This window comes from Rhea pennata, chromosome 2 (genome assembly GCF_028389875.1).
Source record: "Rhea pennata isolate bPtePen1 chromosome 2, bPtePen1.pri, whole genome shotgun sequence".
NCBI classification, from domain to species: domain Eukaryota; kingdom Metazoa; phylum Chordata; class Aves; order Rheiformes; family Rheidae; genus Rhea; species Rhea pennata.
The window spans coordinates 60,095,621-60,116,734 of record NC_084664.1 but is presented as its reverse complement, the minus strand read 5'-3'; the positions used below and the strand labels follow the sequence as shown (position 1 = coordinate 60,116,734).

Sequence of the window (21,114 nt, the reverse complement as noted above, 5' to 3'; positions counted from 1 at the left end):
CACTCATACCTTCAGGGGGGTTAGGGGGGCGGGGGGGGGGGGGGAATGACTGAAATAACATGAAACACCAGTCTACTGGAAAACAGTGCCTGTAAGGGAAAAGTTTAAATCATCTTTGGGATGTAATGTAGAAGATGACCTTATATGGGTGAAATAGAAACAAGAATTCAAAAATGATCATATATTGAAAGGAAGAATAAATAATGAGACATAGTACGGTCATACGAAGGAGGACTTCAATCATTTAAATGCCTAGTCTAACAGATGGCGATTGCAGTTCAGCTTAGATCAAGAAACATTAAAGTCAAGAACAAAGGACATAAAAGAATTAACAGTGTGGTTGTTTTCAGCACAGAGAAGAGAATATAGGCAAGGGCGGAAACTTGTTTTTTAATTAAAGTTCAATCACTAGAGAATTGACAGCTGCTTATACCTTTGGGGCGTGGCCTCAGAAATAACCTAGCAAAAAAAAAAAAAAAAAAAAAAAAAAAAAAAAAAAACAGGAAAAATGAAATGCATCTCCCTTAAAGCATCTTTCAGTTCATTTTAGCATCTCACTGAAGTGTATGCACTTTAAAGAAATCAGTTGCTGCTTTTTCCCTTTACAAAAGGGCATAGAATTCTTTACTCATGATCCTAAACAGGGCTTCCTACAATTACCAAAAATATTACTGCAGTTCAAAAAGATTATTCCTAAGGATACTTTGAGAAAAAGGGATCTAGGTACTTTTGCTATATTACCATGAACTTTAAGAAACCCTATCCTGGACTTTGTTGACCAGCAGCCTGAGAACTTGGGTCAGTTCTCATTTCTACACAGCTGAAGAAGCAAAATAAAATAAAATCCATATGCTTCTTCTAAATACTCTTTATCTCTCTCTCTCTCTCTCTCTCTCTCTCCAATCAACTTCCAAGTGCTTGAATCCCCCACATACCCTTCACAGATGCAACTTAATCCTCAAGAAGAGTGTCCTCCACTATCTCCTCTCATATCCAGCCAGCTCCTCTCTCTCATTGGACTCCTCTCATTTCCTCAGGAAAAGGAATATAATGCACCAAAAGTGGCCTCTCTAATTGCTGTGGCAAAAAAACTGAATGCTAAGCAGTTTCCTGAAATGACTGCAGTGAGGAATTCAAAAAGATATTCTCATGAAATACTGGGTTCCATTTTCAGAAATGCAGTCTTCTCTTAGCATTTGCTTTTTAGCTATTTGCAACTGAACACAGTGTGTGTGTGTGTGTGGGGGGGGGGGGGGAACCTAAAAATTTGCATTGTTAACCAACATACTTCCTCTTTTTGTTTTCACAAGGTGTTTCAAAATAGAAAAATGTCAGTCCAAAGATTTAATCACATACTGTCAAGAACATCTATTAAGTTCATTATTCTGAAATGCACATAAGCCTGATTTAAATTAAAAATGCCATTTGAAGAGAAATATGAAACTCAGCTGCTTAAAGTTAAGGGTATGATTTCTTCAATCAGTGGTTAAATGTAAAACAAACACTGCTGTGATACATTCTAGCGTAACATCATGTTTCTTAGTTTTTAAACATTTCAGCGCTTGGGCATTAGAAAAATTCAAAACACATTGCCACTAGTTGCTCCAGGACAGAGAGCAGACTAAAGCTGAGCTCTGCTGTGACTGACAGAAGAATTTTGATGACTATGCTACAGAACCTCATAAGTCTCTGTTCCTAATCTCTCAAACGAATCACAACTTGAAACTCCACAGTAAGTCGTAGCACTTTACTGATTTCATTTATCATAAAGTAGCCATACATTTTTTTAAAAAGACAATTGATACAAAGCATTTTAGCACACCTGTGAGTTGAGATGTGGCACATAAAGGCACTAGGAGAAAAGGCAAAGCTCATTAGTCTTCTAACTAAAGTCAGCGACTTTAAGGAAAGTCTACTGAAAAAAAAACTATCCTTTGAGTGTTGTGATCTAGTTCTATCTCAATCTAAACCTAAGACTGAAGAAACCATAATTTGCTATACTAAATTAAAGCTAAAGGCATGGCTTGGTCCCAAGAAAAGACAATATCACACGTGTACTTATTAAAAAAGAATAGTGAAGGTCACAAGTTGAACTATTTTAATGGAAAAATTAAAAACGCTTTAGAATACTGTAGGATGAGGAATAGAGATTATGCTAAACCAGCAAGAAACTTTCAAGCCTTAGAAGTAGGAAATTCTTGAATATGAAAATTTTAATTCCTTCATAACCCAAGGGCACAACCTTATATCTCCCTCTCATCCTGACATACCACTCATCCCTCACTCCCTGACTCAGCACAGGGGAGACTACTTCCACCTGAGGGAATGGGATACTTTCACAAGAATTGTTCTGTCAAGGAAATTCAGAACAGCATTTCCAGAGACTCCAGCTATCTCTGCAGTATGCAATCCATGAAAACAGGACTCCAGATTGCACGTATCCCAATGTGAGTGCTACACAGAAACAATACTTTTAAGAAACTCTCTTATTGCGTCGGCTACCTTATTGGCATCCTGCTGGCAGATGTGCAATGCATCTTTGTTTTCAATTCTTTTTTTTTTTTTTTTTTAAGCGTCAGCAGTGATTGGATTCATAAGGAAAAGCAGAAAAATATTTATCTCCCTAAACCAGTTTCTCCTGCATAGTCTACCTAAACCCCCTCTACATATGAATAAAGCCACATTCTTGCAGCAATTCCAACTCCCTCCTCTACTCTCTCCTCCATTTCTGTATCTCCACTTTTAAAACTGATTTTTCTGAGGTGCTGAAAACTTTGTAGCTTAGGTCCAACAGAACTGAGCGGACATTTTAATTATACTCCTGTCAGGGAAAAGATACACCACACTATCTCTGCTCAGACTGAGGCTCCGAACACATGCAGGAGCCATGAGCACAGCTAGCTTCTTTCAAGAATGAGAAATTTTATTCACAAGGAAACATCTACATTCACATCTAACCACCTGGTATTTTGGGACTACAGACAATACTACACTTGCCACTGGATCAGGCAAGGTTCCACATACAGTAAACAGTTAATAAAAAAAAAAATTGCTTACCCATAGACTTCAAAACTTTGGCCCAGGCCTCCAGTTTGGCCTCTGTCAGTGACTCCTCCTGACACATATATATCCCTTTCTCTTTTATTGGTAAGTAAGCACACAGTTCATCCAGCCTTACTGGACACTTAGCTGCTTTGAATCTGTATTACATAGAATTTTAAAGGATTTCTCAACTATTATATAAAAAGATGTTAGGAATAAAGTAAATAAGAATGAAGTAAAAGTGCTGACTGTAATGGAAACCATTTAGTAATCAACTGCTTAGGGGACTGCAAGTGCCTGCTCCATTTATGAACAATTTTCCTATTTATTTTATTAGGTTTCTCCTTATTTAACAAATAGAATGATGATTTTCTTGAGCAATAAGGACAAATTATACCCTCGTTTATATTCAAGCAGTCCTCTGATCTCTACAGGGTTCTGCATGATCAGAAATGCATTAAATTACCTAGGACTCATTAAAATAATGGCTTCTGGGAAATCTATGAAGTTTTTCTTGCCTGTCAGATACAAATCTACGTTTACTTCTCACTTAAGTATACTTTTCATGAAAAGTATATTCAGTTTAAAAAACTGCAATCCTATATGACAGATTTTCGTTATTTCATTAACTTCTGATGCTATGTACTACAGAAGATTGTAGGTGCAGCCCATCAACAAAATATTGAAAACGTATGAAGACTACCAACTCTGCTGGGCTCCGCGCACATGCAGAAAACCATATGCCTACATACTGCCAAAGGCAGGTTGACACTTGCACAATTAAAGCTGCGTATCTCTTCCATACTAACAACAGATCAAAACACATACACACGTGCACGCACACTATTTCAGTGTGGAAAGAAATCAAAAGTGAGCACACAATTTTTCCTTCAATGATTTAAGTGGGCCAAATGTTTTCCTCCACTTCTCCACTTCAAATATTTTGATAGAGCTTATATTTAACCATAATGGAATCCACTGAGTATTTACTTAACTAAAATTTCAGATCATTAAACATGCAATCTGGCCAGTTCAGGAAACTGATGGTAAGATAACAATCTTTCACTATTAATTCAAGAATTAAAATTAACCTATGTTTCTAGATACAAATCTAGGTGTCATGTACAACAATTCTTATCGCCTACGAAAAAAAGATCAGTTCACAGAAGAAAGACCTCTACAAAAAGATCTTGGCACAATCGGCATATGCATAGTTGATCCAGATATTCTGTGAACATTAGATTTAATAAAAATAAAAGGTCAAATGCATTAAAAACCTAAGTTTTCCCTAATAATGGCAAAATCCTTGTGATACATAGAACAGATGAACTGTCCAGGGAGGACTATCCAGTCCTCTGAAGAATTGCATTAAAAATCCACTTATTCCAGTCACTTGGTAGGTATTCACTCAAGCATAAGATGTTCTCAAAACAACTCAAAAAGAAAGGTCCTTGAATTTCCTGCTTTATCTTCCCAGAAGAAAGAAAAAAACAAACAAAGAAGTAAAAAACAAAACCTTTTAAAAGGGACAAAAGGACAGACAACTCAGTAAGAACTAGGTTTTGAAAGAAGAAAAAGATTGCGAGCCAGAAATTCAGAGCTGGTTCAGAATTTTGAGTTTACTACTACTTTATTCTATTTGCTTAGAGAAACACAGGTAATGCTGACAATTGCTCTACATCAAGTCTCCTTCGTTAATTTGAAGAAATAAGTTACAGATTATATAAATTAGAAAAGATATGAAAAAGAAAAATGGAATGTGAAGAGACCTATACTAACAACACCATTACTGTTTTGGTCATAAATACATTTAAACTAAACTATTAATAAACAAAATTAGACTAGAATTCTCTCAAGTCTACACAGACAGGAAATAAACTACTACTTAAGTGCCCCTATGCAATACAGTGCTCAAAGTGACTACAGGGTTGCAAGACCTGCAAGATCCAGGAAGATCAGGTATCATCTTTAGTTTATTTTGTCTTCAAGAAGTAGTACTTGATTTGAAAACATTAACATCTGATTCTGAAAATAAATTGTCCAAGTTTGGCACTCAGTGCCCTACTAAAAGCATAAGATTGATTAGTAACCTAGCAAGAAAGCTGAAATTGCAGTTGCTTTAACTTGATTCCATTATCTGCGATTCAGTGAATTGGAGCTGGTTGCTGGTCTGTGGCCTCTGCAGCACTTCTCTTCCACTGCACATGCCACAAAGCCCTGCAGCGTGTTTGACAGCACAGATTTGCAACACTGCTAGGCATTAAGTAGCATGATTTTACTGCTAATATGACAGTTGTAGCAAAAACCGGTGGCCATTGTGACAAAAGCATGAGGCAGGAGAGAAACAGTTGCAGCACACAGTGGGATTAGTAAAAATTTCTAAAACAAACTTGGGAACACCCCTCTAAACATTGATGGTGATTAAGTAGGTTGTTCTGTTTTAATTCCCACAGGCCTATAACTGCTAAGTAATGTAGTTTACACAATGAGACAGACGGGTAAGAAAGCAGGGAATGTATGCCAGCGCACAAAGCAAGTTAACGAATACAGCTCCTTGCTAATGCAACCACTTCCCAGCACGACTTGCAAAGCTACCCTGTTTGTAGGTACTCTGTCTAGTATAAATGTCAGCCACCTGAAAAGCCTCCCACACAGTTTCCTGGCTAAGCTATTTGTTTGTTAGATGCTCACTGAACAGTGCAAGAAAAAAAAAGTAACCATTTCTGCCAAGTTCTGTACCAATTCCTAGATCAATATTAGCAATAAAGCATCTTCAGGCAGAAGCCAATGCTTGTGACAGTATATTTGCGCTAGACTCAGAAACAGTCAAAGTGCAAGGAAAAGAAGTCTCTACCCTCAAGCTTTGGGGGGCAAAGTCAGTTTTGTCTTTCTATGAGGCTTTCTGTTGAGCAGTTTCTATGGAAAATCCGTGGACTACGCGAGGAGTGCACTAACTCCTTGCCACAGATTATTGCTAAGAAGTGAATCCAAAAAAGCAGTGAGGCTCACAGGCCTCCAATAGAATAATTTCCAATGTTGTCACCTATAAGTTGTTTCACAGCAATATTTTGTAGTTACGACACACACACACGTTATAATTTTCTTAATATCTTTTTATAATTACTTAAAAGTTAGCTCCATTGCACTCACACAATACTGGGCTGAGAGAGGGAAAAAAAAAAAAGAAAAGAAAAAAAAAAAAACCTTAAACCTAGATGATTCTTACTTGTGACCCACAAGTGCTGTCTAAAGCAAGGGAGAAAAAAAAAAAAAGCTAATCAAGAAACCTCACCTCTCTGGGGAAGTATCTCAGGTTTGAAGTGTAATGCTTCTCAAAAACTGTGGTGGTAATAGGTAAACTAATGACTAAAACTAGGGAACTGGCCGAGGTGGAACACTTTTTCCTTCCCTTAAAGTGTCATGATTTGAAACTGCAGCAGTACATAATTTATTCACACAGGTTTTGTTAAATTGCTTACTATTGAATGCTTCAGTATGTGTGGAGTCAGCCTCATAAATCCCATACGGGGTAATGGAAGATCATTAGCTCAATAGTTCCTGCTCGAGGAAGCATGTCCTGACACAAAAGAACAGACACATACTAGATAAAGCCAATATTTTCAAGCTCCTTGCAAGGATTTGGGTTTAGCAAGTGGGGAAATCCCTAAAGCAGGAAGCATATAAAAAAGTTAATACTGTCTCTAAACACAATAGAGGCTGACATAGACACCTAATATGATATTAAAATACCATACGGCACCCTAACTTATGTATATCACACATCTGAAGTCAGGTAGACTTGGCTTTCAGTACAGAAGTAGATGCAGCCCCTTATACCTAACAGGTTAGAGTCTCTAAACAGACCTGGTTTGCTGCATCCACAGGTCATCCCAAGTGGGAAAGTTTGATTTCTGAAGGTTTTCCAGTTGTAGTTGTTCCTTACTCACTGCAAAGTGCCTCTCAGGCTGCTCTTTTGTTCCCAACTGCTGGGGTATGGTCATTAAACCATGCTGACTAGCTATCACTTGTTTGCTTCTGCTTTGTGACAGCACTTGATATATCATCTTTCCATCGCTTGTTGATGCTATGGAGAAAGTGATAATTAAGAACAAGTCCTTTTTGGTTTTCAAAGACATTAGCAGCCTGGTCTTCTCTTAGCATCTTCTCATCAACTGTCATATTTTCAGAGGAAGAAGCTGCTTTCTGAGGCCTTGGACATAAAAACAGCTGATTTCCAGATGATCTTGGATAAATCCTTTTCACCCTTTACATCACTCTACAGGCTTTCTCCAGTTCTACCCGTCTCTCTTGCCAGATGGACCAGAGATGGAGGTGGATTTACAGAATATTGCAATTCCCATACTGCAGGCCTATTCTGGAAATTAGTTAAAAAGGTCATAAGTTTTCTGTAATTCACACCACAGTTACAGCACATTGTTTTTTCTTGTGTGGACAAACAGCAAGACTGACTTACAATAAACTCTAAACATGTATGTGATCTTAGTATTCACTAGGACTGTCCAGAGTCTCCACACAACTCTCCACTGCACTGTAAACTCGTACCCGTCCTTACTCTGTGCTAACTTTCCTTGTTATAGGTCCTTAAAAAGGAGTCACGGGAGCATCGTTCAGTACAGTCGACTGCGTACAGGACTCGTGTCGGAAGTACCTTCCCTCTGCATCCATATGCACGCATCAAAATGGATGTCTGCCGCAGCTTGTTCATTGCTGAGTCATTCCTTTCTGAAAAAGCATCTGTGCCAGAGCAAGCAGGAAGAGGCAAGAAGTCCTGAATTTTTCATGGTAATAGTCACAGCACAGCTAACCTGCTTTTCTAAGTAAATTAATTTAGAGAATTAAGTAGCGTGCAGAGCTGCACCCTGAACACTGATTAGGAATTCTAAGGGGAATGAATCTCTTCTCTTTTTTGGTCTGTAGTCTTTTCATCTCTCCATTATGCATCTTGATAATACATGAACTTAATTCACCATTTGCCATTTTAACAGGATTTTAAACATATTTCCTTCAAATTAATCTGCTCTGTAGTTTAAATTACATTGATTCTGGTTTTAGAGAAAATGACAGAAGCCATTATTAGAACAGTTTAGTGGTTTTCTTCCTAGTCCCACTGTCAACAAGACAAGATCGCATCAGTAGTCACAAGTGACCAGTGCTGTACATGGCTTGCTCAAGAGCTGTCGTTTCAGACAAAGAAGCCATAACGGGGAGCATATATGAAAAAAATATTTCTGTGTACCAGAATCTCCACCTGAAGTCTGCAACTCGCACCTTCCAGGCTTTTGACACAGTGCCTCTTGATCACTTGGCTTTGCTTGCTCCTCATAGTCCACAGAAACAGAAAGATCTTCTCCAGCGATGTTGGTTTTTTTCCTTTGTTTATTTCTGACCATTCCAACATCTGCCTCCACCCAAGCAACAGAAAAATCTTCCAGAAAAATGTTACCATCAAAAACAAAGAAATAACACTTTTCTCATGATTTCAGGGGCAAAGTAACAGTCTACTCTTAATTTGATGGAAGTGAACAGAAGTAGAAATAAGAGTATTATGGAAAAGTAAGCTTAGTTTGAGCTCTCAAGAGTGGTCTCTTCAGAAGCAATTTCCTAGGGATAACTGAAGCTCATCACCAGCCTAAAGTAGCTTGTGCTGAATTCCTTGCATCTCCAATATACTACACAGTGGGAAACGAGGGCTCAGAATTAAATGTTTGCCTCTAATCCTTACAGTAGCAGTTTAAAGTAGTAGTAGTTTATGATCTCTCCTAGTATACAAAATTCAGGCAGACACAGCACACAGCTAGCTACCTAATGCTCTTGGAGGATGCAAGCTGTGTAGCTACCTAGCAGCTGGATAGCTCTTGATTAGTGTTTTTGGTGCAGCTAGATGATCATCCTATTTCTAGCCATTCCCTTTCCCCCACTATTTTTGGGTCTATTTCTTGAAACACAGGCTGTGTTGTAGGGTCCTGCAATTCAGTAGGAGTTAGAAAATCCATTAAATTTCAGTTAATAACTTATTACAAAATTTCCAAAAGAAACGAGGAGTATTTCTGTTTGTAGATGTGTGTCCTGTGAGGCTGAAGCTCCAACTATTAGTGCTTAAAATACCCTAGGAAGATGACATGACACAGAAGATTTATTCCAACTTCTATGTTGCTCCAAAGTTTAAAGTGAGGGAGGAAGAAAATACAAAGAAATGAAAAAGAGTAGTCAGATGGGAAGAGATGCTTCTCATACCTGACAGCTTGAGTAGCTAGCTTGAATGCCAATGCCCAAGTTTTGTCCTCTACTGAAACAGAGCAAACTGGGGCTCTTCTCTTCAGGGCAGACCTCAGAAGGCATTTTATGGTTTAAAGAATTTCTCTGCAGTTGCCAACTGGGCTAGCTTTTCATGTTCTGTGTATCCAAAGGAGACTGGATAAAGTATCTGAGATTCTAATGCCACTTACTGCAACCCCTAAAGTCATGACACCACATTTTTGTAGTGTGAAGTGATCAGGTTTTCCCCAACAAGTTCCATCATTTGTTATAAAGCAAGTCCCAAGATTATTAAAACTTTCATTTTCATGTAAATAGAGTTCCTAGGGCAGTGCTTGCATAAGTTGTGATCACCTAGGACAAGTCTGACCTCCTAAACATATGGTGCTTGAGGTGCAGCTTCAGCATGAGGTGCAGTGGGGCTACGGAATCTGTAGTGTTTTCCCACTTCCTCCAGGGGAAGTCTGCCATGAAGGCAAACTCGCATTCTGTTAGGGGACTCACTAATCCCCACAGTCCAGCATGTGACTTTAACTACTCAACCCCAAGCAATCGCAAAGCACAAGGGTGCCTAACATCACCTTTTGCCATGATCACCTGAGACAGAAAAAGCTTCCTGATTTATTTCAGAGAGATTCCAGATGAAAAGCTGTAACTAATCAAGACCTGAGTCCAAGCAAAGGTTGGTAATGACAGTGTGCAAATTGTTTGAGGATACTTGCAAAGCTTACATCCAGCTGTGAGAAAAAAAAAAAAAAAAAAAAAAAAAAAAAGAGGGAAAAAATACACCACACCTCCTGCCCCGATCTTCCTTTTACCAACAGCTAAATACTGTGCTCTAGAGCATGGGTAGGAAAGGTACTAACCAAACCTGTTATGATACAGTTGAGTACTGCAAAGAACATTTTCACATAAGTGCTAAACTCATCATAAGTTAAAAATAATAATAGAAAAGCAAAAGGCAAAACTGAAAGATGTATCTATGAAACCTAGGATTGAGAGGGCATGCTTTGTAAAAACAAACAACCCCCCCCCCCCCAAAAAAAACACCACACAGATTTTCTCCCAGCCTTTCCAGATCAACAAAGTAAAAGAGGAGGTGCAGGAAGTCTCAGCCAAACATAGTCTGTTCTGTCTACCAGGTCTTTGCAAGTCTGTAAATTTAGTCTGAAGCTAAGATGAGGAGCTCTCCATCTTCCTAGATTTTTGCCATCAGAGATGCTGCTTTCAACATGATCACCTGCTGCTTCAATAACTAATGTTCTCCTCTTTCCTTGGTATCTTTTCTCTCTTTGGCATAGGGAGAGTCTACCTTGGTCAGCCAACTGGCCCAAACCAAACATCTTAAACAGCTTGATGTTTTCTCCCCCTCTTCCTCCCTTTCCACTCCCAGCATTTTCTTTCATTTTCTCTTTCTCTGGTCGTTTCTGCTCTTGTTTCATCTTCAAGGAAATAAGCTTAGATACCAACCAGAGCAGTAACAGCTTCAGTCTGCCCAAATTATTTGTTCCCCCTTTTCCCCCTTAAAGGTCATTTTCATTTCCAAAAGCATCTGACAGATCAATAAGAGTCTCAAAACAAAGCTTTACAACTAAAATAAAAATGAGTTAAGAATCAAAACTTCACCTGTCATAGTCTAAACACTTAAACTGTTTTTTCTTCTGTATATTAGCTAAATTGGAAGCTTTCTGCAATGAGATCACTAGGTAAGGTCCCTGTACTTCCATTATTGTGAGACTACTTAACACGGCACAATGACGAAGTTACTGTCTTTGACTGGGCTAACTGTGGGCCTCTACTTAACAACTAACAAAGCATTATTTCCCTCCTGTACCAAATCTGAGAAGCTTCTTGAGGTGGGGGCAGGAGGAATCATCAATAGATAAGAAATGAAGAATTTTGAATGATTTAATTCTTATACATGCAATATAGATATGTATGCATTAAAAAAAACGTGATAACTTGGAAGTTGTGAAAAAAAATCAGTTTTCAGGGAAAATGTCTCATCTTGAAAACTAATTGTACAGATATATGCAACAGAACCAAATGTTTACCACTGTTGGGGCACTTTTCATCAGTATGTAGTGATGAATGGCACATTTATATTCAAGCCATATGTTTCTACATGCGTCATAGTAAAAAGCACTCTAGTGACCCACTGTTTACAACAAGGAGACAAAAATATCACAGGATAGACAGTCACAGTTGTTTAATGCCTATTCGCAAAGTCATTGCAGTAATCATTACATATGCCAAAAAAAAAAAAAAAAAAAAAAAAAAGAGAGAGGCAGGAGGGAGGGTGAAAGTGGGCAGAGACAAGACCCCGTACAACTGACCTAAATGAGGCAGGCAGGCTATGAATGTGCATCATGATTTTTCAAAGTGTTTGAGGATGTGCAGCTTCAGGCAAAGAACTGTACTAAGATAGGGCAAGAACCATTCAAATGGAGCTATTATGCTTGCAGCTATTTGGATACCGAAATGAGATAAAAGCCAGATTGCAGGGACAAAATGACTTCAGGACCAAGAGAAAGAATAAAACGGACATATCTCCTAGTAAAACAAATTAGGCAACCTTTCAGTTTTGCTTTGCATCAGTGGTTTAAATGATGAAGCAGAAGAAAAAAGGAAGATTACAATTTCCCAAGCCTAAGTCTAAAGCCTCAATGAGCACCAAAAGTAGTGCAGGTCTGTTTCTTCTAGAGATATCTCATGCAGCCATTAGCTTAAATTAACTACACACCAAAGTTCTCTGCTTTTGGGTTCTCTGCTTTCCACCCCTCCCCTTGGAAGGGCCCTGCAGGACAGGCACAGCAGATAGGAGCAAGTTTAATAAATCTGACCTGACCGCCTTCCCCCTCTTGAGACAGACGGAAAAAAGGCAAAAGAAATTGATACAGAAAGAATGGGGAATAATATTAACTTCTCACGTGTCTCTCTCAATAGAGCTGAAAGAAAATTGAGAAATGAATCCCAAGCCTAGAGATTTAAAAACACCAGAAGTCACAGGAGCGCAGGATGAAGCTATAATGTACTCAAAGTTTAAAAACCTTGAAGGCTGTTGAGATGGGTACCTTCCATCTTGGTGAAATCCCACCCAAATCCAGAACCTAACTTTGCACTGCAGACCTGACCTTGAAACTGGGTAATAACCTAAGAACCCAGTCTAAAGATGATGGATTTTTGGAAGAGTTCCCTACAGAGCCAGGACCACAAGTTGGATTCACCTGAAGGACAGTCTAGTTGTTATGCAGAATATCACACTACAGCTCCAAGAAAAAAGAAAAAAAGAAGAAAAAAAAGAAAAAAAAAAAAGGTCTTCCACATTTGAAAAGTTCCAGCTACTACTAGGTGAACTTTTTTTTTTTTTTTTTTTTTTTTTTTGGGGGGGGGGGGGGAAGAACTCCTAAAATTTAAAGTTTACATAGTTTCTATTGATAAGTATTTGGAAAACTGCTGAACAGGCATTACAATTTTTGAAATATTTTGTTGCTACAACAGAAACAAGTATTTAAATACAAAATATCAGCCTACGAGGGCAACATTTAAGTGCTCAATTTCTCTGTTTTTGAAATGCAGAACTCTAAATGTAAAAGTTGCTTGAGAGAAGACATGGACTAGAGTATGGTGGGGTGGATGTTTTCTTTGACAATACAAAGTAATCTGCAGGCACCATATATGGCTTCTATAAGTGTATGTGCGCACACACACGTATGTTTTTAAGCATGTGACTGCGCTTTTAAATAACCAAGGATATCTTAGAAATGAGAGCTTTTTTCAATTACCACAGGGACATCCGTGAAGGGCAGGCCTCGCCAACGTGACATATGCTAGTCTACTAAATCAAGACACACTAAAGATAGACATGAATTATATCCAGATATATGCTCAGACAGCTGTCTACTGAACTGTAATTTTCTCTTCAGTTTTATAAAGTGATCCATTTAGGATCTCTAACACAGTCAGACTACAGAAACTGCAGATGAAAGGATGACATAACAGTGAAACTATGACATTTGTGATACAGTACTCAAGAGGTAGAGATCCAGTTTCCAGATATACAATTCCACAGCTTTTTAGGGTATTATCTGTCCTCCTAAAAGCTTATGGTCACAAGAGCATGCAGCTTGTTCTCCAGCATTTTGCACTGGTAACACAGTACTAAAGCAAGTGTGATACCAGCACATATCCTCAAGCTATCCTGTTTTCAGGAAAATTGGTACTTTCCTTACTAATAAATCCAATCTTCTCATGGGCTACTATTCCCTATGAGCCAAACCAGTAAGTTACATGACCCTTTTACTCACTAATATGCTCTTACTTGCCAGTTCTACCTGACTGAAGCAAGGAATATTTAAAGCATCTATTAGTATCTTAAGTGGTGCTTTAAGATACTTATTAGAGTACTGCACTCATGTGAACATTCAGATTTGATTCTCAGAGAAGAAAATGCAGTTGTCAACATTTAAGGATGCCTCTGTTAAAAGAGAATATGACTATCCTGCCATTTGCAGGGATCAAGTGCTTTTTATACTCTGCATTGTATTCACTGTAGCTAGGTCTGTAGGTTATTTAGCTCTATCTTCATTAAAAAGATAATAGTAATTCAGTTAAACTCCTTTTCAAATACAGTACTAAGGCCATAATACTGCATATTTTTGATACTAGAACTATGTTATGATAAAAACAGAATTATCAGGTGTTATAGTACCTCTTGTCATATTATGAGATATAACATTGCTACAGAGTCCTATGGAAATACACTATTGAAGAAACAGTTAAGCCTTCATTCTCTTTCTCTCCTTTCTAGTTCCTGTATTACTGATACTACTTTACATCAATTCAGAGCAGCATTTAGGGTGTTGTGAATTTTGTACTGGGGGGGGGGGAAATCTTTCTTTCCTCCCCAAAGTTTTAAGCGCTTAAGACTACTGCTAATTAGGAGATAAATGCTATAACAATTGGAGTGTACAGGTACTTACAGTATGCATACAGGTGATGTGTTAATAATATTTTGCTAAACTACCTCAGAATAAAGATTGTTACAGAGTGGTCTTCCACTTTTAGAAGTAGGGATTAAAATTGCTTCTCAGTTTTCACAGACTGCTTGCAGTCATTTGCATTTTAATGGAGACATAGAGAATTATATTCATAGTAATGTATAATGTCTTTTTTGTAGTAAGGAGTTGCTGATGAGAGTGTTATCATCAAAACAGAAAACTTCATTTGGATACGATCTACACCACAGAAGACCAATGAGCAGTATATCATCTCTCCTATCATTCATGATCTCCTTCCACTGGCTAGGAAAGTTATGTACATGCCTATTCCAGAAACTGTGCTGTAGACAAGAATTAGAAAGATCAAATCATTACTTCTAATATTCTTATCTGTGTCTTTTCTAGTTTTGAACAAACTACTGGGACAGTTTGCTGTGTGTTTAACTTCAGCATGAGTGACTGATGCCATAGTCCTGAAGAGGTGCAGTTTTTCATGCTAACACTATTGCTGCAGTATATTTTTACTTTACAAGTTACCCTTGAAGACTACTTAAAAGCCATAGCTAGTGCTGCTGAACACAGCAGTTCTGAATAGGAGAAATCACTGTAATATATCACAAACTCCTGGCACTGTTCCCTGAAGTGCCCACCTGATTAGTTACAGATACAGTTCAAGGTGCTGGTTATGATTTAGGAAGCCCTAAGTGGGTAAGGATCCACTTATCTGAAAGACTGCCTTTACACCTGTGCCTCAGTACAGATTGGCTGGCCTGTCTTTCTGGTCCAAGAAACATTGGTAAACCTCCCAGAGCTCAGATCAAGCTCTGTTTTTAGGGCTATAATTTATTATTCAGACACACAACTTAACGGCAATATTAAACAACAGTATTCTTCTGTTCTCCGACAGGCTGTCAGCCTAGGAGAACTTGCTCTGGGGTTTGCTGCCTGTATACCCTTTTGGGTATTTTGGGGGGGGGGGGGCTAAATTTGTCCCAGCCAAGTCAGTTAAAAGATAAAGCCCATTCCCAGGTCCAAATATGTATAGGTCTCTGTGTCCAGAAAATGCTCTATGAGATTCAGGTACTGTGATCTCTAAAGAAGTAGTATTACTGTTTCAACCTGCCGTATCACCTTTAGATTCTTATTGCTGGTCCTGAAGTCAGATGAATCAGACATGTACCAGGTTTCCAATGCAACTCTTACGCATTTATTATGCAGACATTTAAGGAAAGTCAGGAGATGCATCTTTTGAAGCAGTTGCCCAATATTTCATTGGAGGTAAAAATGTTATGACAGTATCATGTATTAACAGACCAAAAAATGTACTCCCAAAGGGAGGACAAAAAGACCCACCCTTTGTTTTTCATCATCATATTTTTCTACCTCAGGATGGCAACCCTGAGGAGTAAGACAAAATCTCTCCTGTGAGAATGTCCAGATAGAATATTACGCACGCAAAAATAGTGTTAAAAGCAGAAGAAACTAAGAATAAATTAAAGAGAAATCAAAATAATTTAATGCAGTAATATATACTGTTTCAAAAGTTAACTGGAATTAGAATGACTTATCTTGTTTAAGAGAAAGATGAGAAAATAGCTGAACAAAAAAAACTCTAAATTTTGTTCACAAATGTTTTCTATTTTTTTTGCTTATAGTTGTCAGTGTGGGAAAGTCAGTAATACCTGGACAGAAACAAAATTATGACATTCCTATAAAGTTGCCTTCAAGTACTCCATGAACCAGATATTATTCAACTAGTTTTCTACAAATATGTTTAAATCAGAGTTTGGTGACTGACCACACTTTTTTTTTGGATGCACTACCACAGATACAGCCTTTTACCATGAATAGCTGTGTTTCAAAAAGCTAATGAAATGGATCAGCGCATGCCTTTCCCAGACTATGCTGAATGGTGCCTGCAGTTTTGATGGTCTCATTAAAAACCTTTGGCACCTATTTTTCTTTTGCCAAGAATATGAATAGGCCTTCCTCCATCACAACTATATTGAAATAAAAAAAAAAAAAAAAAAAAAAAAAAGAAAAGAAAAGTTAGTGAATACAATGCAGTTACCTGTCATGTTGCAGTAAACTCTCAAAGGTCCCAGTGCCCCACTGCCATCTGGATCTATCCAGTAGTTATTTGAAGTTTTGCCCAAGTGTTTGTATGCTTCACATGAGAGTTCATAAATAGCTGGAATAAAGTAAGACACAGCAGTAAGGATCTTCAAATCCTGGAACAGAGGATCCATAACGACAATATATTGACATCAGATTCCTTATTATATCAAGAACTATACCTTTGGCTTAACTTTAATGTCACCGATAGTCACAGAAAACAATACATTTCGAAAAGATTCAGTAAGTTCTGTAAAATTTTGATGTATACAATTTCAGTTACTTTTGCATGTGAAAGTCAGAATGAGAAGCCAATTCCAACAAGTTTGAAGAACATACAAAACAAACCAGCCACATACAAACATTTTCAAGAGTAACTCCAAACCTTTTCTGATATGGTTTTGGTTCACAACTTTGTTTATACACCACATTTACAGTTTTATGTTATAAATGAAGATGCTTCTATTGCTTCAACGCCTTTTTAAAAAAAATATATTTTAAAGGTTCAAAATCTTTGAATTTTCTCTCAATAGATCTTGGAATTTTTCTTGCTCTATTAAAATTCAGAGCAAAACCAAGTTTCAAAACAGTAACGTTTCTCATTATGCATAATGCTCACCCTCTGCGCAGCTCTGCAGTTACTCTATTACATACCTAACTGATACTCCGTTCCAGTTGAATCTAGAGTGTTCTCAATATGCTTAATAAAATTCCTCTAGTAAATAACTGATTTAGCTTTAATTAAATGACTGACCATTCCATACTGCTTTCCATTCAAAACTGTAAAACTGCTTTTCAGATTCCAGTAAGATGAATAGCCTAGACATCACAACGTAATAAGCATTGCCAAGAGAGACTTTTCTAGTAACTCCTGTATTTTCTTTGAAATTAATGACTTATGTAGATATATTATATATGGATACATCACTTTATGCACAAAGGTGTATGTGTGTGTATGTATGTATGCTTTTTTTTTTTTTTTCTAAAGAATTGGGGAGTTGGACTAGGCAATCTCCAGAGGTCCTTTCCTACCTCAACTGTTCTGTGATTTACATAACTATATTCCTCTGGAATTTGGATCAAAAAATGAACACAACATTTTAAATGATGTCTAATGCTTCTCTGTTGTCCAAGGACGAGACGATACAGCTCTTTTAGTTTGAAATTAATCAACTGCTGAAAAAAATAAGAAAAAAATTACATGTTCGTTTAACCAGACTTCATATTCACTCTACAAATTCAACTAATCTGTTGGCAATTCCTACAAGTTATCACCTTGCTAAGGCTGGCTTTATTTCAAGTATCCATAAGGAAGAGCTGTTCTGCTGGACTCCAAGTAAGCAAGTGACAGACTTCCTTCCCCCTGCCCCTCTCAAGGCCTCCCACCAACTATCAAGACACAGCAAGGAAAGCTAAGTTGGAGGTGAGGGGTGGGAAATCTCCAATTCTGACTCAGCACAAATGCAGGATAAAAGACTCCACCCATGCATGCAAAGAGAATCTGTCTATGCTACAAAGAAATAGTGTTTTGGAAAAAGCTTTACTTGTTTGTTACAGGGGTCAAAGTCATTTTTATACAAGTGGATGCTTTTAATTAAATTGTGAAATATTCCGAGTCATTTCTCTGCCTTGCTCTCCAAATTAAGGTCAACAGATTCTTTCTTTACCAAAGAGAGACTGTGCCTGATTTCAGACACTCTGTGCTGATTTTCACTTGCAAAGTAACATTAGGGAATTCGTAACTAGCTTTCTTCAGAAAGATTTCTCTACGCACCATCCAAACTGGATCACAAAATACCAACTCCCTTAATATAATTGCTATGATACCAAGTAACAAATTTTAACAGGCACATTCAAGAACAAGTAGAGAAAATTACATATACTGTTTACAACCTCCCAGAAGCTGTTTTTTTTTTCCTTTCTGAATAGTAAGGCAAAAAAAAAAAAAAAAAAAAAAAAAAAAAAAAAAAAAAAAAAAAAGAAAGAAAGAAAGAGAAAGCTTTGCAGCGTACAGATCTTCATGTAGGGCCATACAGTGTCTTTCTCCAACATTGCACCTTTTTAAAAAGGCCAACTTACGCCATTCCAAGTTTTTTAATGATTTTTCTGAATTGTAGTGGTATCTATATAAAGGCTGTTATATAGAAGACAAAATGAGTAACTTGCATTATTTCATCAAATACTCATTTGTTCCTAGATACTAAATACTCAACAGAAACTTAAAGGGTTCACATGCTTCCCTCTTTCTATTCTTCTGGAATGGGAGAAATAGGAAATAGTAGGTAGTTCTTTAATAGTACAGACCAGGATGCTTCTTGGTAAGTCAGCATTTGTTCAGCTTCAATGTGTTGAACATATGCACAACAGAAATGAAGCTCTAGGTCCTTAAATGAGGACAAGACAGTGGGATGTTCCAAATGAATTCAAGATATGAAAAATGTGTTCTTATGAGGGTGCATAGGTTCTTGGCTAACTTGATATATATGTAGATGCATACTTCAAGACCTTAAAAATGAGTGGTCAGGAATAAACAAAAAAAGGGTAGACTGGTGCAAGGAACCGTAACATACTAATCAGGTAACAGCAATGTAGGAGCAACATGAAAGGGAAAGTGAAGTACGCACACTGACAAAATAGCTGTTAGTGAAGAAGCAACAGGAAAAGCATACCATCATATTTGATGCATGGAGAAACTCGATAGAAAACACTTAACATTGAATTCAGATAGCAAAGGGAAGCCACTAACAAACAGCACAACAGAAGTGACAAACACCAGGTAGATGAGGCAGCTTTGAGGGGGAGGAGAGCAAGACATGATACGATCATGACAAACGGTCAACCGTTTTTGCTTTTAAAGCCAGTGGAATTACAACATCAAAAACATACATTTGTTTTCTTGGTACGTGGCCCAAATACATGATCTGGATCCCTTTAGGAATACATAATAGTACTAAACTTCAAAATCTTTCAAGTCAAGGGCAAAACTCATTCCCTGCTGTCCAGCCAAGCAGTTTCTAGCATAATATATCCAGGTGCTAGAATAATAAGTCTGTCTTCTTCCCTAGAGGAAAGACTGGTGTGGGGGAGAGGGGGGAGAAGTGATGGGGACAAAATAAAACACCCCAAACCTACAAATGGTACTCTCATTCATATCATGTCAAATACTGCCAGTAAGAGATATGAGATGAAAGCCTGGACAGCACAGAACAGTAATCTAAGATCTGAGGGTCAAGTAAAAAGTAGAGAAGAGAAAAAACAAACAAACAAACAAACAAACCCCACAGAAATAAGGGAATAAGAGCACCACCAAAATGATGGTATAGTCTTTTTAAAAGTTCAGTTACCTGAATAATACAGATCAACCCAAGACCACTAAACCCATCTCATGCTAAAGTTTGAAAGACCTTGGCTGTGTTCTAATGTGGAATGAAAAGAAATACCAAAGAAAGGTCTCATTTTAACTTCTGACGTGAAATACCAAGCTGCTTTAACTGTAGGAGTCTGGGCAGAAAATCCAGTCATTTTAATCAGCTCACAAAAGCAACTACCAGTGGTTTTTGAAGTTCATCATTGACCAGTGTAGGCCTGAGCACTGCTTGATAGTAAAAGTTTCTTTTCCTAGAAGTTATAACAGGCTAGCAAAGCAGAGTAAGAAAAAGCTTTTCTTGTTCTATCACCACAAAAGTTTGCATCCTTTACACCATAGCGTTTCTCTATCGGTTCTCTCTTCACCCTCTCCTGAGAGATTGTTTGCCCAAATTCTAGGGCAGTATAGGCGGATGGGGAAGACAACGTTTGTTTCCTTGTTTGAGGTGTCTCAATTTTGAACACTTGGGGAGAACTAAATCATTCAGAAAACCAATTTACAAAAGAGCTTTTTCCAGCTCCTAGTTGTTAGCTGAAAGTCAGAAACAGTCAACTTCTCTTACATTTCAACCGCTATTTGCTCATTGAGGGGAGCAGGTGTTCCTAATCCTGCTTTTACTTTGACTTGTGTGGAAAAACAAAGATCAAAAGAGAGCTAGCCAACATCAGTGCCAGTTGGGAGAGGTATCTTTAGAAAGCAGAATAACCAAATGACAGGACGGATTTAGCAACTCTGTCACCCTACGTGAGGTTCTCCTAGAGCTTCAGTAGCAACTTGGCAAACTACAGCTTTCTCAATGCTATGTCAAGGTGCAGCTTTCATTTTAGGGCTGACAAATAGCCTGTTTCAGAAGTAAGTTCATTATAAATAGGAGCCTGAGCTTAACAGTCCGCACTATCTGACTTGATGAATATGTTAAAACACCGTAAACATCTTTCTGTCAGTGAATGCAGCTGCTGTAGGGGATAAACTCCTGCATTAATAGCCCTTTAAGAGAGTTAAGTCTCCTGGGCTTTATAGCAGCATAAGAAAGGTGTAGATCCATATAAATTGATAGAATGAAAGGCTAGGAAAAGTGACAAAAGAGATGAGTCATATCCACAGAGTCCAGCTAGATCTCTCCACGACTTCAAATAAAAATACTGAAAACTAAATGATGGTGAGGTGCTTAGATTTATGTTGTTCAAGTCGGTATCAAGTCTGGAAGCCCTTGAAATGTGTAGGAAAAAAAACAGGTAGGAAAGGGGGAAAAAAAAGATAACTTATTTGAGAAACAGGAGACTAGTGAAATGGCATAATTATAGTCATAGAACT

The 21,114-nt window shown here is 37.8% G+C and overlaps 1 protein-coding gene across 1 annotated transcript in view; it reads right to left on the bottom strand.

Moving 5' to 3' along the window:
• The window catches only part of CNTNAP2 (contactin associated protein 2), a 1,099,877-nt gene that overhangs the window by 333,407 nt on the left and 745,356 nt on the right, over nucleotides 1-21,114 (bottom strand). The window contains exon 12 of the mRNA XM_062569605.1: nucleotides 16,390-16,509. Coding sequence (XP_062425589.1) covers nucleotides 16,390-16,509 — 120 coding nt within the window. The remainder of the gene's footprint in view (nucleotides 1-16,389; nucleotides 16,510-21,114) is intronic.